Source organism: Ptychodera flava, chromosome 8 (genome assembly GCF_041260155.1).
Source record: "Ptychodera flava strain L36383 chromosome 8, AS_Pfla_20210202, whole genome shotgun sequence".
Taxonomy (NCBI): domain Eukaryota; kingdom Metazoa; phylum Hemichordata; class Enteropneusta; family Ptychoderidae; genus Ptychodera; species Ptychodera flava.
In genome coordinates, this window is record NC_091935.1 from 11,414,969 (window position 1) to 11,439,942 (window position 24,974).

The following is a 24,974-nucleotide window of genomic DNA, read 5'->3' on the forward strand; positions in this document are numbered from 1 at the left end:
TCCCAAATATTGAGGCGGAACCATAATATGTAGCATACCTTGTATCGCTTCTAGTTAAAAGCAGTTTGTTACAGGAACGAAGAGTATTCCGTGAAGCTTGTATCTCTATCAGAGACTTTACATCTGAACATCTAGCATTAAGAATTTCGAATGCAAGTATGGTTAGTTTTAAACCTGATCGTTTCCTGAACATGCAACCAACTTGAATAAAGTCGTAATGGAACAGGTGTTAGGTGCTCAAATTTCCTTGTTCAAGTAATTTGGCCTGCAGCAGAGTGGTATACCTTGTAGCATGTCTAGTTAAAATCAATTCGATCAGATTTGAGCGGTGCCACTTCTTCCGCTGCGCACGCATTCAAATACCTGAAGTAATCTTGAAAATATTTAAAGGAATACAGTCGTCGGAACTGTGCTCAAGGGTCGTATGGGACCCATACGACCAATGTAAACACTGCATCCAAGGTACCATGGTTGATGGTGGTTGATGAAAGTTAAAACATGTCTGTCATAATCTACATCGTATAATTTAAATGTTGCAGCTATGATAGGAGGTGTATCTAGATATCGTGCACGAAATATACATTGTTTGTAAACAAGAAACTCGCACAGGCGCAGGTCCGACGACTGTTTCCCTTTAACGACATGTTGCAGATTTCCCAAAAAGGCCGTTGTCAGTGACGAAGCTACCTATAGTGCTATGGGAATTGCAACGTGGACGCTTCAAATCCTTCTTCAAGAAACAAGACGGCAATGGTGCCGTTCAATAGTACATTAACACGTATACAGTCTCACAAAGTTCTTACCGTCATGTTCCCTCGATCATCACATTTTATTTAGATTCATCATTAGTGTTTCAGTTTACAATTGAAGGTAACGCAGGATGAAAGACACTTGTGAACTCTCATGAAAATACAGTACAATATGTATGTAACTCGGTCGCTCGATAAAAGTGTAAATGAATAAATAAATATTTTCGCTCGACGTGACAATTCTGACAGTTATTCGTCACCTCTCTCCAACATGTGTTGCGCATAGTCTATTCATCTGACTTGTCTGCTACCTCTGCTGTGCGTCAGCTGTTTCATAACTATTTTTACACCCAGAAGAGATTCTCCACTCCCATAATCCTTCATCGTCGACTTTCTATGGGAGACCACCGGAAGCTAGGTATATTTCTCTACGCCAATTAATATTTTCTTTATTCTGAACACACCTTTATCTCTTTCATGACAATAAACATCATTTAATCTATTTCCCTCTCTCAACCTGCCGCCGTTGTTTATGTATTTAAAGCTTGTGATATATACGTACCTAGTGACATCCGATGAATTCAGAGCGATTTTCATGATACCAGTGAAAAGATATCTCAAGAACTGTCAACCGAGCATCGTGCGAGTCTGTGTTGGTAAACGTTAATACTTTTTTTTCAGTGCGCTCGAAATACCCCGGCCCTGCTGATGTTTTCATAATTGAACACATAAATTACCCGAACATTACAAAATGCCGACTACCGCTTTCCCGGCGGCTTCAAAAGTAATAACTTGTACTTTTCTTTACTAATTCATCGTCAACCCACTTAACAAAATCGACGACATGGCGACCTGTTCCGGTATGATCGTCGAACGAGATTCGCCGGGACAGGACGGAGACAGGGACAGGATTTGAGTGACAATGGCGACCTGCCATTAGCCTGCACTGGCAGCTGTTGATGGGTATGGTCGCAATAAATGGCGATAGTGAATGGCATACTTTTTGAGTTCAGTTATTTTTAAAACACAGAGTGTCCGGGTGGCGTTTTCATAAAACTGCAGTCACTAGTACTGTAATATCCTCTTTTAGACATGAAAATGTGAACTGCAAGGAAAATGGAATGAAATATTTTACTAATATAATGAATGTACTGTACTATACTGTACTGTATTGTATGCCGCAAACAACTTTTGATTTACATATTCGTCTCTATAGCCTTATCACACGAAAATTTCAATTGTTTAACAAACATAGCAATAGACAAACCAAACTGAATATTTGCGACGTACTCGACTCGGTCGGTCGTGACGTGCAAGCAAATTTACGAAAACGAGGCTGGTGAAACCTCACAGATGTATCTGCAATGTGTATGACGATATTCCTTCTGCCCGTGGGACGCTAACAGTTTGCAAAAATGTCTTCTTTCAAATTCGCCTTGTTTCAGTTCTGCCTCGTGATGTTGTGCTTCCATGAGACTTCGAAGACGAGAAAGGAGCGTTATGGGATGGATAAGTACCGCGACTTTGACCCGAATGGTACACGCGACAGATATTGCAAACCACCGGCATGTGTTCCCGGAACTGGGCGAAACTTGGTCAGGTTGGATGGTGTGGAGGTAAGGTTGCACATGTGTCTAAATTATAGAGCGTTTATTCGACAGAAAACCGTTCCCGCCTTGGGTATCAACCAGACAAAGGGAATCTATAGAAGGTCGCAAGTTACTGATAGCCAGGTTTATGAGTGTACGTTAGCAAAAACATAATGCCCGATGATCGAAACACCTGTGTATCGCTTCGCTCGGGGTTGGAGTTGGCGTTAAAAGATGATAATGTACGTCGCCGTATGAGATTCGAGTCTGGTCTCGCATTACGAGTGACTCCGTTCTTGATGGGGTACCTGCAAAATAGTCTTTGTCGTTTTAGGATCGCTACAGCACGGCCGTGAAATCGAGTTATCCACAGCTTAGAGAACTTGCCATTACCTGTCACCCTGCAGTCACGTCTACTTGATTTTTAGCGAGCGATCCCAACCGCTCTAAGTGACACCGATAAATAAGAAGATTGCGTGTTCGTTCGAAATGATGTACGGTAACGGTTTTTACGTTGTGATCCCCCGAGGGTATCTTCCATTTAGGACTATTATTTTTAGTGACTGTAACTTGTGTGCACTCTGCCAGCAAAAATGCCGTAACAGGTTTACCAATTGACGGGTGAAATTCATCTGAAGCATCTAGTGTCACGGTGCCCCCGACCTAATTACAGGATCGATATCTGCTGTCATTATCATCGTCTTTGTTATTTTAGGTTGTCGGATTAATCGTTGTTATGGCGCCAGGCTTTCTCTTTTTTTTGTGACGGATGTGAAATGAAGGATTTTGCTCAGGTGACACGAAATATGCATATAGCTACTGGATATTACGTTACGGTCTGAAGACTGGGAGTTGTGTCGGGTTGAAAGTATATTTCACAGTTTTATACCCTCGATGCCGCCTTCATTCTTCCTTACTAGCAATGCGCCTGGATCGTGTTACACCGAGTGAGATTCCCATGGTACAGCGAGCTCCACAGTGACTGACCGCCAAAGTAGAGGAAAAATTGTTCGTATTGGCAGTGGAATTCTGTCATATTATTTTGCAAATTTAAGGGCGTATGTAATGTTCGTATCCCTATAGTTCGATATATATATATATATATATATATATATATATATATATATATATAATATATATAATATATATATCTGTGTGTATTTATGTATGTATGTATGTATGTATGTATGTATGTATGTATGTATGTATGTATGTATGTATGTATGTATGTATGTATGTTGATTACATATATTGACTAATAAAAACTATTGAAAAAGACTACATCTGATCTGATATATACATATATATATACATATATATATATATATATATATATATATATATATATATATATATATATATATATATATATATATATATATATATAAATTTGAACTTTTATTTCAAAACCTTGCAAAAACCTTTTAACAATCTATTACATTGACTTGCAATCACCCGGTACTGAGTTCGTTTACACCGCTCATTGAGACGGACCTGCAAAACGAAAGCCACCGCACGGGGAAATATTAGCCTCGCCCAGACTGTCGACTGTATGTACGGTGTGATGGCAAGGCAGGCTGCTACGTGTCCAGACTCGGTGATATATCGATTTCAGGTCTCCTCCGCATCATATAATATTAATAGTCCCATGAATCCTAATCGCAAATAAGATGATGGAGTGGGAAATCAACCGAACCATTCCTTTTGCTCTCAACACGTAATTATTAGAATTAAGTTCACGTGATCCCATCGGTGTCCCTGTCCCCAGTAATTACAGATTCTCCTTGTTTTTTTCTCTGTAATTTCATCCATTATGTTCATGCAGGTAGGCTACTCGAGAACTCTGGAATCGGCACCAGGAACGACGCATACACTTATCACAATAAACATGAAGCCGTTGATATTTGGTGAGCTGCACTTTCGTTGTTTTTTTCTCCCGCGAAAGTAAAGGAAAAATGAATTACATCCTTATGAAAAGTTATAGGTTATTTATCCAGAGGATCGTTCAGCAATTAGTTTTTTATCTACGATCCCGGGGGTGGCCATGGACATAGAAAATACGCCCCCTGCAGTCGATGGTTTGGAATCAATTTCAATCAAATCAATTAGAAGACGTTTGGAAATGCATCATCAATCATTCAGTGACCAGAACGATATCTAAATAACGTAATTTCATGTTGCGCAGAGAAACTTTGAATTTAATTCAATACTCTTGGCAAAAAGATATCAGCATTCTGAGACAAAACTCACCATGTAATTCCTGACATCGTTAATCTTTCTTCTAAACTTAAGGGCATGGATTTTTCTTTTCTAACAATCAGCCAGCTCACGGTTTACGCAAAAGTTTATATTTTCATGCGACATTTGCAGAATCCATCTCAAGTTTTGCTCAGAAACTCTCATTCTGTTCTGTTTTGCAGAGTGATGTGTATTTTTTGCAGTCAGCCAGATCTCTCTCTCTCTCTCTCTCTGAACTTTACTGAAAGTATAAACATGTCAGTATTGGTAAAATGCATTGAAACATCACAGCTGAGAATAGACCATGTGTCGAACGCTAAAAAGGGTTAATAGTGCCAATTAATATGTGTGGCTGTATCAAAAGATCAACATTTATACGTTAGCTACCCGTTAACTTGTAATGTATTTTCCAACATGTTTGTTCTGTTTGTAACATTCAGTCTCGTATATAAAGTTAAAAAAAATGAATTATGCTGTTCCGATAACATGGTTTTCAAAAATAGGGTAGGTAGGTGGCAGGGATTTTTTTCCTAAAATATTTTTTTTTAAGTATGCATTTTTCAGGGGTTCAGGGCGATCAAACACTGGCCACAACATTTCCAGAAAAACGTATCATACATGTAAAAGGAGTAAAAATCTAAAAGAAACCCTCGCGAACTCGTTCGAGCAAGAACCAAATGCCAGGTAATGAAAGCGTGATTATGGGGTTTTTACTTTTTTTTTTACTTCTATGTTTACGTAGCTTTAAAAAGTTTAGATCGGCAAGTAAAAAATAGGGTAGGTCTGGTCATCGGAACAGCACAATTTTTTTTCTCGGCCTTACACACGGAATTATATTAAAGCGGATAGCGTTCAAGTTGCTGGCACAGTCTACCTATGTGTAGTTTCCAATGCTGTTGTCAACAAATTAATTGTGGTCCCTTTTAAGGGATGCAGTCGTCGGAACTGCGTATGGGACCCATACGACCAATGTAAACACTGTATCCATGGTACGATGGTTTATGGTGGTTGATGAAAGTTAAAACATGTCTGTCATAATCTAATCTTATAATTTAACTGTTGCAGTTATGATGATTATTTACATCTAGATATCGTGCGTGAAATATATTGTTTGCAAACAAGAAACTCGCACAGGCGCAGTTCCGACGACGGTTTCCCTTTAATAGTAGCACTTTGTACAATCCAATGATTGTCGATGTGTGCTTGCAGACAGATTACCGCATGGAAAGACCAATAAATCTCTTTCGTAGTAGGTGTTTTATTTCGAAGAAATGAATAAAATGGTTGGGGGGGGGGAAAGAGTGAAAATAACCAATATATTTACCCCTCACCTCCATAGGACTATGTACTCTGCTCGAGTCTTTGGTAGAAAAGCATAATATGATCTCAAAAAATCACGCCTTGTTTTCGCGAAATGAAATTATGTGCAATGTTGTTAATTACAAAAATGTTCGTTATCATTATATGACTCCCCCCCTATCTACTACCTGGCAGGTCCGTTCCTTACACTCAGCCAGACATGACTTTTTAAAAACCTGACAAATTATTCAAGACCACTGCCATAAACCCGACCAATCCGCTGTTAACCTCGCAATTACTATGCGGGCGATGTTTATCTGAATCATCAACTACAGATGTTCGGTGGAGTAAAGGGTATTGGCTTGAAACTGAATCGGATATGAGGACAGTGAAAGATCATCAAACAAATAATCGGCTCGTGCTAGAGGTGATGCGGAAGTCGTATACGATATATGAACGTCGGAGCTTCGACTCAATTGTAGTTGTCTTTTTGAAAGGTAGAGCGGGACAACCCCTATCCCTACTCTGAACACGCAGCGCATATTCTCAGTAGACACTTTACGTTCCACGTGACTTGGCATTTTGTCAAACATCACGCAGAGACGAATGGAAGATCCAAATATTCACATTTATGGACATCATACGATGCGTTTTGCTCTTTTAAACGTTTAGGAGGCGCGAGTGATTTCCGTTCGTAGTTCGTAGGTGGTAGAATTTCAAAAGAATACTTTTATCACAAGCATAATGATGGAAGTGAAAATAAAGCTTACAAACATTTGCACATTTAGTGAAATTGAGATCTGTCGATGCAATTGTGTCGGTAACCTGGGCCTCATTTTACGCTAACGCTCGTACTTATCTGAGTCTACGTAATTCTCCCATAGTTAACTAAGAGCGACTCTAACGTACAAGTGCCAAAATTTCCTCCGTACGCGTCAAGAGAAGTATGTCTTCTAATATGCAACAGGTGGCATTGTAACTGAACATAGTATTATACTGACAGGGACAGGTCGTCGGAACTGCGCCTTTGCAACTTTCTTGTTTATAAACAATGTATTTCATGCACGATATCTAGATGCATCACGCCAACATGGCTGTAACATTTAAATTTTACGAAGTACATTATGACAAACATGTTACAAATTTCACCAAGTGCACGCGTACCTCGGATACAGTGTTTGGATTAGTCGCATAGGTCTCAGACAACCTTTGACCGCAGTTCTGACGATCCCCTCCCTTTAAGTGAAGTAGAGTCAGCATAAATACAAACCATTCTACAGACCGGTGTTCAAAATGTATATTCATGGTCAAGTGCGATATCTTTCCTTTCCGAGTAGGTCATTCTTATATTAAAGAAGAGTGTAATAAATATCGTAGGTCAGAGGTCAACATGACGGGATATGGATACATATTTACCAAGGCTATTGTAGCAATACTATCGCTGCATAATTATATTATGATCATAGCACCTTTGTGCCATATCCAGACATATTCCAATATATATAATTACTCTATTTATAATCAAGGACCCCATGTGCGTTTTGTATGTAATTAAAGTATGTTCTTAAGAATTCGAATTAAATTATCATATCCCTTTGTGAGAATCGTCTTTCATTTCTTTTCATATGAAATAATTGAAGTCAACATGTCAAAGCGTCGTTCCATCGCTCTATTGGAAGACGCTGAACACCATTTTGGATAAAGTGTCAGATGCATGGATGTACTTTGAAGTTAAAGAAACGTGTAGTTGAGTTCAGAGCCGCCCTCCTTTATGTGAAATAAAACTGATGCCTCCTTTCAGAGAAGTCTATGTACACATTTTGTACCAGATATTTGATACATAGAGGTATCGTTGACTCGGTTTTGAAATGTAAATAGGTAGCTTGTGACCCGTATGAGGCAAAGGAAGCAGAAATGTTTACAAATCTGTAGGTTACAAACAATTGTTTGTCAAAGCCTCCGTGTAGTCAGTGTTGATGGGCATCATGTTAGGTGCGATATGATGATGATGATGATGATGATGATGATGATGATGATGATGATGATGATTGCTAAAGTACAATCTTGCCACACAGTTGTTGTTATCGTCGAAAACAGATTCCTTATGCCACTCTTCATTAACGATATTGCACCGACCGAAATAGCATAGCTTTACTCATGAACTTCATCATTGCGCAAATAGAAAGCAATTTTGCACCACAAGCATTCGTATGAAATTTTCTGTGAACATGTCTATATCACAAAGAACGAAAGAAAATATTTAAATTAACCTGCCCGTGTTCATGCCGGTAGTACAAGCCGGAGGCCCTTTGACCTGGCCTTTGTACACGAAATAAGACAATGTAATGGAGCCTAAGTATAAGAAAAGGCCTTTGAAAGAATTGACGACAAACTTTCCGTCATTCATTGATAGCATAATATCTATCGAGCATCGGAACATTTGAGTTTAGGAAGGGGAACTCTTTACAACTCAGGACCGTGGAATAGTGGATCCAATCCTCGACCCTTCACGGCTGTGGTTTGGCCTGAATCCAATGTTATACAGTAAATGTTGATTGTGAACCTATTTACAGGTACTTGGGGTATGCATGCAGGACATGGGATTCGCCCTTCCTGGGTGCCATTCATGCTGGATAAACAGAAACCTTACGTGGTTCCCATTTTCTACAGCCTCGTCAAACCATTTCAATTTCAGAAATTCCCCACTTTATGAGTGACGAAGAATGCGACCATCTCATCCGATTAGCCGAAGACAAAGGTTTACAGAACAGCACAACACGCTCGGGTAGACCAAATCGGAAAATGGCTCTGTTTGACTTCAATGGTGACAAGAAGATCGATTTAAATGAGGTAGAAAAGTTTATGGAATACTCGAAAGATGTCGCAGTTTCAAAATGCACTTTTATCAGCTAGAAATAGACAATTGTAATCCCAGCCTTAACTGGGTTACTATTTTATGTAACGTATTACGGAAAATTACTTTGCTTATGTTGGTCATTTTTCAAATCGTACATCTGTTTCAATTTTCGTCAATTGAGCTCGATATTGATGTATCAGCCTTGCAAATCGCCAGCTGAGTCGATTTTAGGAAATATTCATCAATATTAATCATGTGCGTCACGGATTGTATAATCTGCGATGCACATCTAATTCCACCATATGTTACCAAACGTCCGCATGAGCCCATGGACGTCTAAGCGACTCGTGTCTCGGCAAATACAAGATATATACATTAAACTCGGCGCCTGGATCCCGGCCCCCGCTTTCTCGCCAACTCCATTTCCAAAACACTAACAGCCATGGTGTGAATTTCTTTTATTTAAAATGGTGAGTAATTCATTTTCGCTCGGAACCAGGCGCAAGATCGAAAACCTCGATAACGAAAGACAAGTATTAAGATACAGCAATAAATGCAGGTGTGATTTTTAGAGAATGACCGACTTTGGGCGATATGTTACGTCGTTAGCATCATCCCTGATTAAGGTGGCGCCGTTCGGGTGCCGTTGGCACGTGTTACTGATGATCAGATGCATGAATAATTTACATCAACTCGTTGCATAAGGCAAAAATTGTCCTCCTCACTTGCATACATCTTATAACATCTCATTTATAAACGATCGAATTTGCTTGAAAGTAGAGTATTGCGCCATGATCAGTTCTCAGTGTGTGATAGCGAAGATTGCCCCTTCCTCCAGGATTTTACAATTTCTGACTTTGTAAAAGCCACCGTGACGTTGAGTGCAAAAACTGAATAATTTGATTTGATGCTTGGCGAGGTCTGCTTGATAATGATGGTTAAGTGAATAATTGGCCGTACGCGCGAGGTTTAAATATGAACTCGGAAAGCGACGACGAGGATTGTTTCTGTGTGTGGTATGAAACGGCTATCGACAGTTCAATCCATTAAATTCAAAGAACACAATTGGAACTATATTTGGGATAATTGGATATTCATATTTTTCAAATTTCTCAAAAATGTTAGGTGCCCTATAGCAGAATGTTGCAATATTACAAATTACTCATAAAAACAAGTGTGTAACTTAAAAAGAAAAGCAGTTGAGCTTACATTTGCAGATTAAACAGACATTACTTCACCGTCAAAGTATCTCAAATTAGTTCCAATCGTGTTAAAAGTAGAAAAAGTAGTTTTAACCAATGACCGACAGTAAAAAAGAATGTAATTCAGGTATCAGATAACTGCAAATTCTGTAAATCTGTGCTGGAAACTTTCTGGATTTTTGTCAACTTTCGCATCTTTGAGTCACCAACCTTTATCTTCTTTCTATTTTTTCTGAAGATGAGGGTGACAATGGAAGATATGTTTGACATGTACCTCGAAGAAGACGAGATTCTCGAAATGTGAGCGATTTACCGGACATCTTAAAGAGTTAAAAGGGCGATGGTTTAATTGAGCAGTCACATCCTAAAGTCTGCTGATATCAAATGTCGAAGAAGGAATCATTGAAATGACTTCTGCTGTATAATGCTAAATGATACAAATAAATATTTGATGGGGTCAATGAGATAGTGGTGGCGCTGCGTGCGACAGGACTGACACGCACATAATTATGTCAGGGCGTGATTGTCGCTAGTTCGATTTTCCAATTGTTTTTTCTTTATCGTGCAAATTCAAAGGGAATGGATTCAATTTCTGACAGATTTCATTTCTGCTTCAGATACGATCAACTCGACTGGGACGGGAACGGAGACGGTAAGTCAAAGCCACCCTTACTATACCTTTATTACGATATGACAGACTATCTTACGTGTCTGTCGGATCTTTCCCCTGTCCGGTTTCTCAATTAATGTCAAAGAAACGATATCTCTCACTTGTGGGGCAGCTTTGTCCACATCCAAAAGAAGTTTGCATTCGACGAAAAGCCCCGAAGGTGTTATCGACAAGACCGAGCGGCGACTTATGAATTGTCTGTAGACCCCACAAAGAGCTAGTTGACACCTATCACCGTCCCCGTAGCGCTAAGCAAATGAAGTAGTCTAACAGGTAATGGATCTTTGTAACAATATCACGGAAATCATTGGCCTAATTACTACCCTGTTGATTCTGAAAAAATCGTGTCTTCTCCTCCCGGAAGCGATACAGTGTTGATAATTTGTAAAGTCGCAGATAAAACTGGGTCTATTGGTTATGCATGGCGACTAAGAAATAAAAGTGAAACGCTTTAAATCAGCAGGCAAAATATAACAGGTACAGGGGACTTACTTATTTATTTTCTTATTTATGTATTTATTTATTTATAAAAGTGGGCGCTGTGATCCTTTGATCGCATATCATATGTTATATCATATATATCATATACGCAGTGTATCTGATCTAGCTCCTTTGTAAACTTAGTTTAATGGAACTGTTTTGCGGTCTTTGTTTGGATTGTTATATTACCAACATTAAAGGGACAAAGTCGGCCATTTTTCATGAATTTTGTATGATGCGAGATACTACTTATATTCGCGATGGTTTCATTTAATTTGTCTAAAACCGGGTCGAATATATGCATGGTCACCCATTCATTCAGTATCTTTCGACATGTCAAACAATATAAGTAGTATCTTGCATCAAACAAATTCATGAAAAATGGCCGACTTTGTCCCTTTAATCCTTATCCTGCTAGGTTCATCTGTCACTGTATTAGATCAAGTTGGTTAAACCAACAAGACACAACGGGTCTCGTATGCCGCATTTTGAACATTTGAAGTCCTTGCAGATAACAGAAATACTGCAAACATAATTTTTACTGACTTGACACATGGCAGGCGACAAGAAGGACAGGAAAACGATTAAAGATGTCAGTCTCGATCTCAAATCATCAAGGTGTGACAAATTGATGTAGAACTTAACTGTAACTATTGATTCTTGATTTATTGAGTCGCGAAATCTATCGACTGTATGACTCAAATCATATACTGTTAAATTGACTAAATTTATAACACTTTGAATAATGCAGGTATGGTTGATTTTGATGAATACAAAAAAATTGTCTTCCATTTTAATGCTGAATTTTGAACATGACTTATATTTCGACCTAATTATCGGAGACTGCTTTTTCTGTGTGCACAGTGACTAGGGGAAGTCACAAAGAATGTGTTCTTGCAGGGAAGAGATGTAGGGCCTACATGCTTATGTGAAAAACTATCTACTGTTTATGGAAGTCACAGTTGCAGATGTTTAATTTTTAACACACCTCATCCAAAATCTATGTTGTGATTCGTCAATTAACGGTCAAGTGGCGTGAGTCATTTCGGCGCTGATACATGCAGCGAGCCGTTTCCTCAATTGTTAAGAGGTTTATCAGTTCGGACAACTGTTGACCGTGATTCATGATTGTGTTGTTCCCTGGCTTCTTCAAGTTCAATCTCTGCATTCTAGGGATACTAGACCGAAGCGAACTTGGAACTGTGACCAAAGAAGAGCTCAAACACTTTGTGATGCAGTGGATTGCGGCAAAACCACATTTGAGATCAAGATACAGTGAGCAGACATGGCTCTACCCGAACCAAGTCCAAGATGACATAGTCGACCAGTTTATGCTGAGGTAATGAATTTGATCTTCTTTCCCTTCTCATACGCATGCGCCGTCAAGGAATTTTGAGGAAAGGGGTCTTGTCCCTTGACATGTACGTGATGCTTGTTTGTTGCCTATCGTAGTATACGTAAGCAGGTACTTTCTATTACCGCTACTGACGGGTTGGTAAGCATCGACTTTATATCTGGTGACCGTGTCCCGACTTTCTTGCACTCCTTCAATATACGCGAGCATTGTAACAGCGCATGTCTGTTGTTCCTTGTGCAACTTTCTGCATTGTTTTTATGATTTTCCTTTCGACGTAAACGCAGTTCGTGTACACAAATAATTACTGTATCGTGATGTATGTATTATCGACCATCAAAGTGCATGTGCAAGTTTGTACAAAATAGTCACAGGTTTTCACTCAATTGAGATATGGCTACGTCCATGCTAAGATGGGAAAATTGGAGGACATGGTGCACCTATGTAATCCTCATAGAAACAACATACTGCTACATGTTTGAACACAAAGTTCTGAGTGTCTCAGCTTGGATATTGTATTATCTATTTGCTTTATAATATGACGAATTTTGAAATTTATTAAATGACGAATTTTGAAAATGGAGTTGAAACTGTCAGAATATTTACACGAACAGTCTACCAAAAACGATGGATTGAAATTGTAATTCAGCGAGAGGATATTTCGTTTATTTGTTAGAATTAAAAAAAAAACGTTTGAGAATATTGAAAGCTTTAAGATAGTCATCAAATTACTCGGAGAAGCAGCTTATGCATAGGCCTTTAAGGCTCGCGATGTGATCGTCACGGCTCAGACTGTGTTGTCTCCCATTGTCCATGTTTCAGTTGCAAGTGTGTGTCGCCATGGGCCAACGTTTGCAAACGTGTGAACAGACATTTTGTTTTAAATCCCTGACGTCACAGATTTGTGTTATCTTGTCAAAATGATTGATGAGTGATTTGTGGATTATTTTGAAAGAAAGACAGTCGTGTTTGCATTTGAGTACAAAAACGTTTGCTGTACGGTGGGCGCGGGTTTGAATTTGATGAAATTCATCACGTCTAGCGACATGACTTTTGACGAATTTAATTGACAAGGGGTACGTGGTATTAACCAGGTATATTTTAACACAAATCGTCGTTGAATATTGTAGCTGTATGTAGCGTATTGAAGATGCCATAACACATTCTGTCGGTATACTCTGCTTCCTTAACGCAACGATACAGAAGTGGCCGTACTAGCGTTTCAACTAGTTCATAGGTACCGCCAATCTAAAAGTAATGCTGAGACTGAAAGGATACGTTCTTTAAGTCTTTCCGATGTTACTTATACAAGCGTTGAAACTTAATTGTGAACAATTATCAGACGTCCACAAATGCGAGATATTTATCATGAGTAGATTGCAATCGCATTGATATATAGCAGCCGCAGTTAAAGTTAATCACTGGAAAATTGACGAGTCGTAAAAATTGAATCTGGGTTCCATGTTAATCACAATCGTTGTTTATTTTTACTCTCACATCAAGTGTTGCATCTCTTTTATCAGTTGAAAGTCCTTGAAGAAAAAAAAGGAAATTTTTACTGGATAAAATCTCTTCCGAGATAATCAAGACGTCGCGGAGTAATTTGTCATACATCCAACAGAAAAAAAGTGTTTTCTTTGTTTGCACGCGTGGGCGGGCGAGAGAGAGAGAGAGAGAGAGAGAGAGAGAGAGAGAGAGAGAGAGAGAGAGAGAGAGAGAGAGGGGGGGGGGAGGGAGGGAGGAAAAGACAAAGAGACAGATTTTTGTAGTACCTGTGATATACGCGTGTCTGGAATTTTCTCAAAATATAAAATTAACAAAGCTGTTTGCTGTAATTCTGTTATATTTTTACTCGATCATTTCCACGCTTGTAGGTTTTTTGAGAAAACATTGAGATGGAGATATAATATAGACAGTCACAAAATGTCACTTTAAAGACTTACACCACTGGACACGCTACCATTGCTCAACGAGCGTATAGCAGGAAAAATTCATGAAAAGTAAAAGCCCAACAAATGTCACCCGTTATATAACATGAAATAAATTTTGTGCGCCCCCTGAGTGAAGAAAACAAGCCGGTACAACCTGGAAGAATTGTACGCGTTTACCTGTTTCTCGTGTTTATTTCAGATATTTATATTTGGATGAACATAATAATGCATGCATTGTAAATTCTGCGCCACGATTTCATATTCGTGACAAATTAAATTAACATTTGTTTCCCACCCGCGATTATCCTAAAATAAATACAAACGCGTGTTCCATGGAAAAGAAATAACGCGCTTTCACTCATTTGTTTAGAATATGGTGAGTTTGTGAAGGGTAAAATGATACCAGTCAAGAATGAGTGTTTCACAGTATATTTCTATCTGGAACAAGCATCTATCTCACAATGAATCGAAGGTGTTTATTTTCCCCAAGGGCATATTGATGGCGATGCTGATGGGGATGTTACCATCTTCACTGATAGCTATGACGTCACCGATCATCGGCAGTTTATGATTGCCGAGTGTCTTCCCGGGCAACCAAATACTCGTTACAGACTGCGAAATCGGGGGAAAAAGCAGGTTTCTATGTGATATGGAAAAACGGAAAATTTCGAAAGCTATGATCGATCCTGTATCCCTTTTTGACAAAAGACCGTAACAATGATGCCACAGCAATTTTCCAGTCATGTTAACATTGTGTCGTGGGTAACTAATCAATAACGAAAAAATACTGGTATGTGCACTAGTTTTCTTTGAAGCCCAAGCCAGAGTGAAACCGATCATGATGGAATGCTGTGCTAAAACTGAGCTCACTGTATTGTGTGGATTTTTTCTCCTTTTGTCCTCGTCAATATTACCCAGGATACACAGCGTGCTGCAGCTGCCCGAACCCCTGATCGACAAACACAACGAATTCCAAGTCGTGAAGTATCATGTCGGAGGCCACTACAACGCCCATGTCGACTCTGCACCTCTTTCGGATCTCCGATGTTGTCATCTCACAAGTTCAACACAGTGTAGGATTTGTAGGTTGGTTGCCTTGGCTACTTCCTTCTCTTTCTGGCGTCGTGTTGTATCCCATTAAAACGTGTCCCAGACAAGATAATTCATGATCCATTCAATTAAAAATTTCCATTACTCAAAACCAGATGGCTTAGTGGAGACAATAGCATGCCCGAGGCAGTGATACTGCAATTGTATTTACTTAAATTCATCTAGCCCTCACAGCAATGGCGCAACACGTTCGATATCAGCGGACAATGCTAGGTGTGAGAGTGTGTTGACCCCATGAATAGCTATAATGACCGGCTCAACCCATGAGAGCCTGGAAAGCATCAGAAATTGAGTAGATGAGGTGACAGCTCATCAACAGAAGTTAGAATCACTTAATGAAATGACCTTGTATTGACAATCAATTATTAATCATTAATAACCGCAAGGCCTACGCACGTACCCTGCTGACACTGTTATCTGTCAATTCCTATATCTAAGGCTCTCTGTTTGTTTTCCATTGAGGTTGTAAGGTAATGGATATTAAGTTATTTTCCCAATATTCTATTCAGGATCCCCAATCCTCAATAATGTTCGCCGTAAAAAACTACGGATACGATCTTTTCCCGAATATTTGCACCTTGACTCCTCTAACCAATCATTGCAGTAAAGTTTGCATCACAGTAGATACGCAAAACACGACGGAAAGACAGTCAAGAGTCTATCGTGAAAGCCGTGTTTACCGTCACTCTTCACCACCCTTTCACTTTGTTTTATAACTATATAAGACCGAGTAGGTGGATTTCGTTGATCGCGCACTTTCTTGTTCATGCCGGATGTCTCTTAGAGTGTCTAAGCGACAGACATACAAACAAAAAGTGAGAGACATACAGAATATACGGATAGAAAGAGACAGTGAGTGACAGTTTTTGGCATTTCAGAAGGACTAGACAGGTCAGGGCAAATACAATTCAAGATAGACAAAGATTGCAGTGTATTACCCCTGGAAAGCTTTATGCAAATGTCAATTACATCTTCTTTCCTCAGATATGCCACTGTAATGGTCTATCTAACAGATGTTGAGGAGGGAGGCGAGACGGCGTTCCCAGTGGCAAACAATGCCTCATACAACGTACAGGTACATACATACTCAGCGGGCACGAGTGAAGATTTGTTGAATCAAATTTTAGGGAATGAAATGAAGTCTTTTCATGGGGTTTCTAGCTAGTATTTTATCCCAAATCCTAACCTGTATCTACATACTGAATAGCATGAAGATTAGCTGGTTTTGTGGTCCGTCCATCCATCAACCCGTCAATCCTCTATCCAGCTCCAAGGTTAAAGGTATACTGTCACCTGTTCAATTTTGCCACAGTTACCATGGAAAGAGAAAATCTAACCAATCACATATTTTAAGCGGGTGGCCACTTTTTTAAGACCGCGCCCTCACATGGGCATTTTGAATACCATGGAACGCCCCTTTGACCATATATGGGCATATTTAGATTACAGGTGATGGTCTACCTTTAATGGTAATGAATGCCAACTTTTTTCTTTGTCCATTAATCGTCATTTTTGCCATTTTCAGCGTAAAATAAATAGCCTATAGTTACCCTTGTATTTGACATTATGTCACATGAAGCCAAGATTTATTGTTTCACGTAAGACGAAAATTGAATCGCTTGTTCAGAAGTCAGGCACCGTGCCAAGTGTTTACAGTAAAGTTGACAAAAACGTTAACAAATAAGATTGGTCAGGAGAAACACGTCAATTGTGAAGGACAAATTAATGACGGCCATATGGTATTCTATTAACCAATAGACGCTCCGGACGGGTAGGAAGCTTAATTTAAACAGGCACTGCCACGAATCAAATTTGATGGTTAAGCCGGAGAAGGGAAAAGCCTTGGTCTGGTACAATCACTTCATCGACGAAAAAACTGGCTGGATCGGCAAGGTCGACAACTACACATGGCATGGAGGGTGTCCCGTAGTCAAGGGAACCAAATGGATCGCAAACAGATGGATAAATGTTAGCCAAACAGAGATGCTGATCTAAAGTACAGCTGACATTATATTGACACATATTTTTATTTTGGGGTGGAAAGGGAGTCTTTTGTAAATTAAAAAAAAATATTTTGTAACATAACGCCCTCCAGTGTCCTGATGTTTTTACTAAATATTTTTATTTGCCAATCGTTTAATACTAAAGCATCATGGAAGGAACGATGAGACCAGATTGTTGAAGAAATCTTGCAATGATATAATTAAATTGGCAGAATTTTCTGCGGTCACACGATAAAACGACAAAGGAATGAAGTGGCGAAGGCCTGATATGAGAGGGCGCTATTGAAGATATCGTCTCCACCATTTGACTCTCTCTCTCTCTCTCTCTCTCTCTCTCTCTCTCTCTCTCTCTCTCTCTCTCTCTCTCTCTCTCCTCTCTTTTCAATTGTAACTTTTTCACAGAATTTCCCTATGACGGTAACAAAATTGAGTTACAGTAATTATACCCCAGTATGTGTAGACGAATATTACCCATCTTGCTATAGTGACGGAAATCTAGTTCGATTAGTACTACAAAATTGACAGGACACAATATGTGGACTGCCTTTGGTAGTTTATGATGTACAAGATGATGCAACCATCGCGCCCTCACGTAGACACAGTTACTGTCTAATTACTCTTGTACGACATTAGAATTGGTGGTGCGAATCAGCTCCAATGGCAAATACTAATGTTCAAAGCAACATCATAAAACAAACATCACCGGTGATTGTCTTGGCATCGGCAAATCCGAAAGCAGTACGCTGACCTCTTCTGTATCTATATTGTCATCACCGCGATATAACTGCGGGAAAGAATTCTTTAACTGCTTTAAGAACAAGCCTGAAACGCCATTCATACTACTGATCGTATACATTTCAACCACAACCTGGTTTCTGTTATGAATTCCGGCGGTGCAAGAGTAGAAAGGTTGATGCACTTGCAATAAAAGTGGTAAGATATACAGCATGTTCAAATCAATCACTCGGTCTTCTTAAATAATACAAATCTGTAGTCATTCCTCCATATCAAATAAAATTAATTTTGAAAGAGTTTGAGGTGTAAAATACAACACATATGTAACGGGATATTGCGAAAACAAATGAAACACAGTAAAGGTATATTAAAGCACATTCTCTGTATATACATTACAGCATCAGCTATTTAGTTGGCCGGTATGTTTGTTTCCGAAAAAAAACTATTGAAGCAACTTTGAATGAAGTCCAGCAATATTGCCCCTCTCCACCCGTGACGTGAATGTTAACGCCTCTCGGCATGAATGTAGTAACTCTTGGGTTTCAATCCCACACCGAATAAGGGTTTCATGTCAGGGGCTGGGTAGTTGTCAGGAATGCGGAAACTGAACTGTTGCATTAAACTGGTGAAAAACAGGAAGAACTCCATCTTAGCAAGGTGTTCTCCCAAACAGATACGGTTACCTGTGAGAGGAGGGAAGAAAAAGCAAACAAATAAGTCAATTACGATCAAGCACTCTTTTCAAGTTGGTTCGTTGACTTTTGTCGTCAATCGCGCGTCACCGTGCAAATTTTGGTGCTAGAGAAACAAATTACTAAAGATTTACCGATATTTGAAATTCAGAATTGCCGTCATCACTACATTTACTGCGTTCCCATCTATCTTAAGGAAAAGGAATGCTAGACTTTGTGGAACAAAAATGAAAACAGGCGCAATGCAATTTGAAGACTGATTTAGCGGGTACCAGATTTCTATTTTCATGCGTTAACGAAGACATATAAACGTATTGACCGTGATAACATTTTTTATATTTGCAGACTCTAGTTGTTCCTCTTACCTACGCTGAACGGCACATGTTCGTCGAATTTCTTGATGGTGCCGTCTTCGTTCAGAAATCGCTCCGGTTCGAATTTCTCCGGCTCTGGCCAAATCTTCGGATCGTAGAGCACGGATCGCAGATGAGGCAGGACGATGGTTTCCTTTGGAATGTGGTAGCCCCGGAGCTCCGTATCCGCAGACACGCAGTGCGGAGCTGCTGTCGGCGATATGGTCGCGATGCGGAGAATCTCCATCATCGTCGCCGTTATGTAGGGCAATTCTTCCTCGTCGGAGAGGCGCGGTTGCCGACTCCTCCCGATGACGCGGTCGATGTCGTCGTGGATCCTAGCTTGTATCTCCGGTCTCGTGATCATGTAGATCAACGACCACGTCAATGCGATGGCTGTCGTCTCGATCCCGGCGAAGAAAAAATCTTTGATGGCCGCCTCCATGTCAGCATCGGTGAGGGGCTGCTCGGCGTCGGTCTCCTTCGCAGACTCGACTTCCTTGAGATAGGCGTCGATGAAATCTCGTATGCCGTCGTCTGCTTGAAAAAAACGATGTTCGTCAATTTTTCCCTTGCAGAAGTTAAAAATCTGAGTCATGTAGCTGACCAGTTCTTTGTAAGGTGCGGAAACGTGCCTTACTATCGGAATAACATCGACTGCCGCGGCTTTCAGACTGACGTGAACCACGCCGTCAACGAGTCCAAGAAACTTCGTGATTTCTGCGTCGTCGTATGCGTACCTCTGGCCGAAGACAAGAGAGCATATGATATTTGCTACTGCCCCTGTGATCAAAGGCTCCGGCTCGAATGGTTTGTCCTTCTTTTTGTCGAACTCTTCGACCAGATAGCGGCTCTCCTCCTGTATGCGGTGTTCCAAGTTGGCCTTTCTGGTGGTGATGCCGAACTGTCGGAGCACTCCCTGGGCAAACTTTCTGCTCTTCTTCCATGTTGCTCCGCTTGATCCAACAATGCCTATAACACAAATATGTAAATGAATCAAATACTTCTACAAGTTTAATGTCCTTGAACACATCATCCAAACTTATTATGCTGGAGAGTGGTCAAAGAAGCTATGATTCGTTTTCGTGGGTGACGCTTATACACAGAGAGTTTGAAAGTTTGAAAGTGGGAAAAGTAAAAAAATGCCTTAAAATACTCTATTTAGAAATTATTTAACTCATGCAGATTAATTCAAGGAAACACAGTAGAACGGTAGAACACTGAAAGTAAGCTTGGTAAGGAGTTGGGGCTTTCGTATGCTATTTTGACCATGCCGTACGGTAAGCATGAAATTGTACGCCATTTGGCCGCTGAAGACCCCGATTTTATTTTTCGTCGGAACTTTAAATAGTCCGTTGGATAAAGAAAAGCAAGAACAAGACCCGTTCGTGGCACATTTTTCTTTAAAGTATCATGACAATAGAATCTTGTTTCTTGTTGGTATCTACCTGCATATATTGAATTAAAACTTATTGCGTTGTATTGCGTTGTATTTCAGAGCATGGTAATCGATGTGGCGGTCTGAAATCTGCCATCTATTATGCTAAATGAGGCTACAACGCAAAAATATGTCCTCCCCAGGCTTCGTTAGATAAGGTAGTAGTGTCTGGAAAGTCAAGACTTAAAGTTTTGTTCCAACTTTCCTCAATGAAATTCTCAACCTTACTCAGCCAAATTCAGAATAAAAACCAGGGGTCACCGTCAAAACTTTTGTCCAAGAGAAACAAATTACCTTCATATACCGATATTTGAAATTCAAGATCATGTGTTAACTCCACGGGGAAAAATAAAATTTACGATTTTTTTTGAAAGAAGCTAAGAGGGCGAACATTTTTCTAAATCCAAGAACTTTAAAATAAGCTCCCTATAAATGGTAAATCAGAAAAGAATTGTACAAATTTGAGAGTCCGAATATCTGTCGCCGAGGCGCGTTCTACCGTAAAGTTATATTTTTTATTCAATTATATTTTTTATTCAAAAGTTATGTAGCTGTTCAGACAATGCAGTCTTCGATGTGTTAGATCTATTGATGAAAATCAATTTTCGATTTTTCTACAAAAATGAGACCCTTCATTATATACATAATAAAAAAGATCATTCCCTTGGATACACTTAGTTTTCCTAAGGACTGGGACCAGTAATATTAGTCATCCTTCATACCAATACGCCATAATAACTGTGAAAAGATGTTAGGGGACCTATCTCAATTCACCGACAGAGGACGCTCTCACGACCCTTGCATTAAGGTAATAGCACCTCGAAAGTGAAAGACTTAAACTTTTGCTCTCACTTTCCTCAGTGAAACTTTCAACCATTCTCTTACCGAAACAAGAATAAAAATCAGGGGTCACCGTGAAAACTTTGGTACCAGAGAGACAAATAACTTGCGATTTCTCGATATTTGAAATTCAAAATGGCCGCCATCCCTGTGTTAACTCTATGGAAAAAAATAATTTTTTTTGATTTTGAAAAACTAAGACGGTGAAAACTTTTCTTTCGCCGAGAGCTTCAAAATGAGCCCCAACAAGTGGTAGGTCAGAAGAAAATTGATAAAATCTGCAGGCCCGAATTTCTGTCCCGAGGTGCATTCTACCTTAAGAGCATCAAATGGGATTTCAATGGTCTTTGTGCTATAATAGACATAAGAATCTCGCCTGTTTCGCAGAATTATGAGATATATTCAGACGTCATGCGTCTTTCATCAGAAAATTTGTCCACAATGTCTAAAGACATAAGTTTGAAAAATAATGATCTGAAGAATTTAAATTTTGAAATAATAGCATCGTTATTGTTCTTGGTTTTGTGGAATGATCGTGTTTTAGCTTTGCACTTGATTCAATTATGGACGTACCACAGACAATGATCGCCGAAACGAATATCAACATGTTACTACCACGCCTGTGCAAATTAATTTGACCCCTTTGTTGATGCTGTTCAAATACAAATAATTGGACAACCACAGTTAATGATGTACCTGTATTGAACCAGAATGTTGCGTGTGTTTACCGTTTCAAAGCGGTGCCTCAGTTTAGGTACACGACCTGTCGACCTGGTCCATTAGTGTTAGATTGCGGTGACGCGACACTGCTATAATACTTATTGTCCGAGTCGTCTCTTACCCTAAAACATAATAACCCTCCTATTTTCAAATGCCTCAAATCTTATAATAATCGCTTTCAACCCGGCTTTCACTTCAGTAGTATTTGAATCAAAAAAGTGCTTGTAACACTCGTTTAATTCTTTGACCTTGAAGACATGTCTCTGGAAAACATTGCATTATAACAATAGCAAACTAAAGCCATTTGCAAATCCTTCTTAGGAAACAGAACTGACTTACTTGTCCACCCTTCATTCTGCCCAGACTATGTCTCACGACAAGTCCGACGTTCTAGTGCCATGTTATGTGAGCATCTTTTATCCTGTGTTTCAATATATTATAGAAAAACTTTCTATCTGCCTGGTGTTAAACTTCTTGTCGTGCAGGTGGAAATACTTGCTTGTTTTTGGTTTGTTGACACATGGACAATAGCGTGGAAAACACACACTGCCATTTATGTTGTCCAGATGCCTTGATGCTAGTTTTTAACATACCACTAGTTTTGTCGGTGACCAATATTCCTTTGCATCAATTTCGATGATGCAAAATCATATCAAACGAAATAGCATGTGTGACTAATTTATTCAGTTTTTTTAATAGTACCATCAGCGATGCCAATATTCGTGTAAAACATGGTATTTTAAAGCTTCACAAGCCATTTCCTTTTGCATTCTTTTATAAGGTTTGAAATCAAAGTATAATTGTAACTTACCAAAGTGTGACCAAAGAACGTTTTTTCTTAAAACATAAGTAAATAAATTTCGACTTGAAAGTCATATAAGGCCGCTGCGAGCGAGCACACAACAAACTGTGAACAATCGAAGAAATCCATCGCCGACTTAGGATTGAAAAATTGACATTTGAAAGACAACATGGCTTAATAACGGGAATCAATATCCGAATATGGAGCATTTTCAAGTGTTTTTGGTGAGCAAATGCAAAATGATAAGGGCTAACGGGGCTTTAATGTAATAACTTAGACTCACAAACTGACTTCAGTGAAAAACTGTTTAAGTTAAATGAGTCGGACAGGTAGCTTTGCGTGACGCACGCGACTCTGGATGAAACCCTGCGGAGAGCAGACAATGGATACAGAGCCGCTCTGGCGTCATACGTGCTTGGTTAATTGTTTATCGCACTATGATTACGTCTATGGGGTTACGTCCATGGTGGGACCATGGACGTGGAAAAAGATGTCGGACTACAGGCAAGGAATTTTCTCCTTGTCTGTGGTAGGAACAAATCTTCTGATTCCTTACCTTTGCCGTTGTTTGTAACGGCCTGCCACATACTCAGCATTCCCGGTCGGTCGCTGAAAAACTCGCTCTTGCCGATGAACGCCTCCCGAATAGCGTCGTATCCGTTCAAAACAACGAAGAGCCTGCAGCCAAGTCTCAGGCTGAACACGTCTCCGTACTCACGTCGGAGCTGCTCCAGACCATCGTGCAGGTACTCAAACTTTCTCATGGTGAGGACGCTTCCCACCAGCGGTAGTCCCTTGGGACCCGGCGGAAGGTTCTTGGGTCGCTTTCTCGTGGTTAGATACCATACTGACAGTACTAGTATCAAGGCAATGAGATAGACAGACATTGTTGGTCAGCACTGGACTTTTTAGTGATGATCCGAGTTCTTATGATGATACATTGACCTGGCTCTGTCAAAACCGAGCTAGAGAGGGCTACGGGGTCAGTTTCGCAAGGGACGTTTCTGATCACAACGATTGAGTGGACCGAATTCAAAAGGAGCATTTTTCTGAATTTTTTTAAAAGCCAAACTCATTAATACATATCATTTGACGTATGTCGACACGGGAAATATTTCTGTAACTATATTTTAAATTCAAAACAGCCTCACACTTAAATTTGATCGCATACGCAGATTTTTCGTATCAATAGCAACATATTGGCTTTCGGCCGGCCATGGGCAAAGGTCGACCATAAAAGGATCACGTCAAAACAATGGGTCAGGTGTCTTATCTAGTCATCCTTTGGCAGAGCATTTGTCATCAGGCCAGAGTTCGGTCAACTCCTAGAATAATCGCACAACAAGGGAAATACACAGAAATACTCGAACCCACTCCCTGGCTAGAGTACGGTACTGTAATTAAAGGTTTGGTCCTATTTCATGATAACTACAGAAGATATTGTATATTACAATATGTCATTTTAAAGCCAAATCAATTGTATTTCCAATGGCAGCCCATAAGCTAGGCTATGATACAAAGTTAGGTCAGCAGATGACTTACAAGACACCACATTTAACAAAAACATATCGAGTCGGTAATACTCTGACTTCACGGTACCTTTCAAAACATGCAAGTAACAGTCATTCAATCCCAATATTTTGTCTGTTAAAAGTCTAACTCATATTTTTGACATGTCCCTGTACCAAATCAAATATATTTTATACAAAGCATCCCTTTTGTAAAGTGTCTAGGAAAATAATTGGTAGAATTTGAGATTAGTTTTGACTGTAACTTGCGACATAAAACTTTGGGGTATGGGGTAAGTTTTGGTCTCATTTCATGAAAACTATAGAAGATATTGCATATTGCAATATATCATTTTAAAGAAAAGTAAATTAACTTTCTAATGATACCGCATATACCTCGTAAT

The 24,974-nt window shown here is 39.6% G+C and overlaps 2 protein-coding genes across 3 annotated transcripts; one reads left to right on the forward strand and one right to left on the reverse strand.

Moving 5' to 3' along the window:
- Window positions 1-2,102: 2,102 nt before the first annotated feature.
- Window positions 2,103-17,491, forward strand: LOC139138474 (transmembrane prolyl 4-hydroxylase-like). Of its 2 annotated transcripts, XM_070706863.1 has the most exons (9): window positions 2,103-2,365; window positions 4,164-4,245; window positions 8,571-8,725; window positions 10,173-10,234; window positions 10,552-10,586; window positions 12,258-12,423; window positions 15,288-15,455; window positions 16,464-16,554; window positions 17,238-17,491. In XM_070706863.1, exons 1-9 carry the CDS (start codon window positions 2,165-2,167, stop codon window positions 17,472-17,474), a joined length of 1,197 nt encoding a protein of 398 aa, XP_070562964.1. In that variant the 5' UTR covers window positions 2,103-2,164; the 3' UTR covers window positions 17,475-17,491. The 2 variants fall into 2 exon arrangements, with proteins under 2 accessions (XP_070562964.1, XP_070562965.1); XM_070706864.1 differs by lacking the exon at window positions 4,164-4,245 and having other exon boundaries at window positions 2,115-2,365.
- Window positions 17,492-18,483: 992 nt separating this feature from the next.
- Window positions 18,484-23,977, reverse strand: LOC139138475 (cytochrome P450 2U1-like). The gene is made up of 3 exons (XM_070706865.1): window positions 23,619-23,977; window positions 19,275-20,234; window positions 18,484-18,900 (listed from the first exon to the last, which is right to left on the reverse strand). Exons 1-3 carry the CDS (start codon window positions 23,947-23,949, stop codon window positions 18,722-18,724), a joined length of 1,470 nt encoding a protein of 489 aa, XP_070562966.1. The 5' UTR covers window positions 23,950-23,977; the 3' UTR covers window positions 18,484-18,721.
- Between the last annotated feature and the right edge of the window lie 997 nt (window positions 23,978-24,974).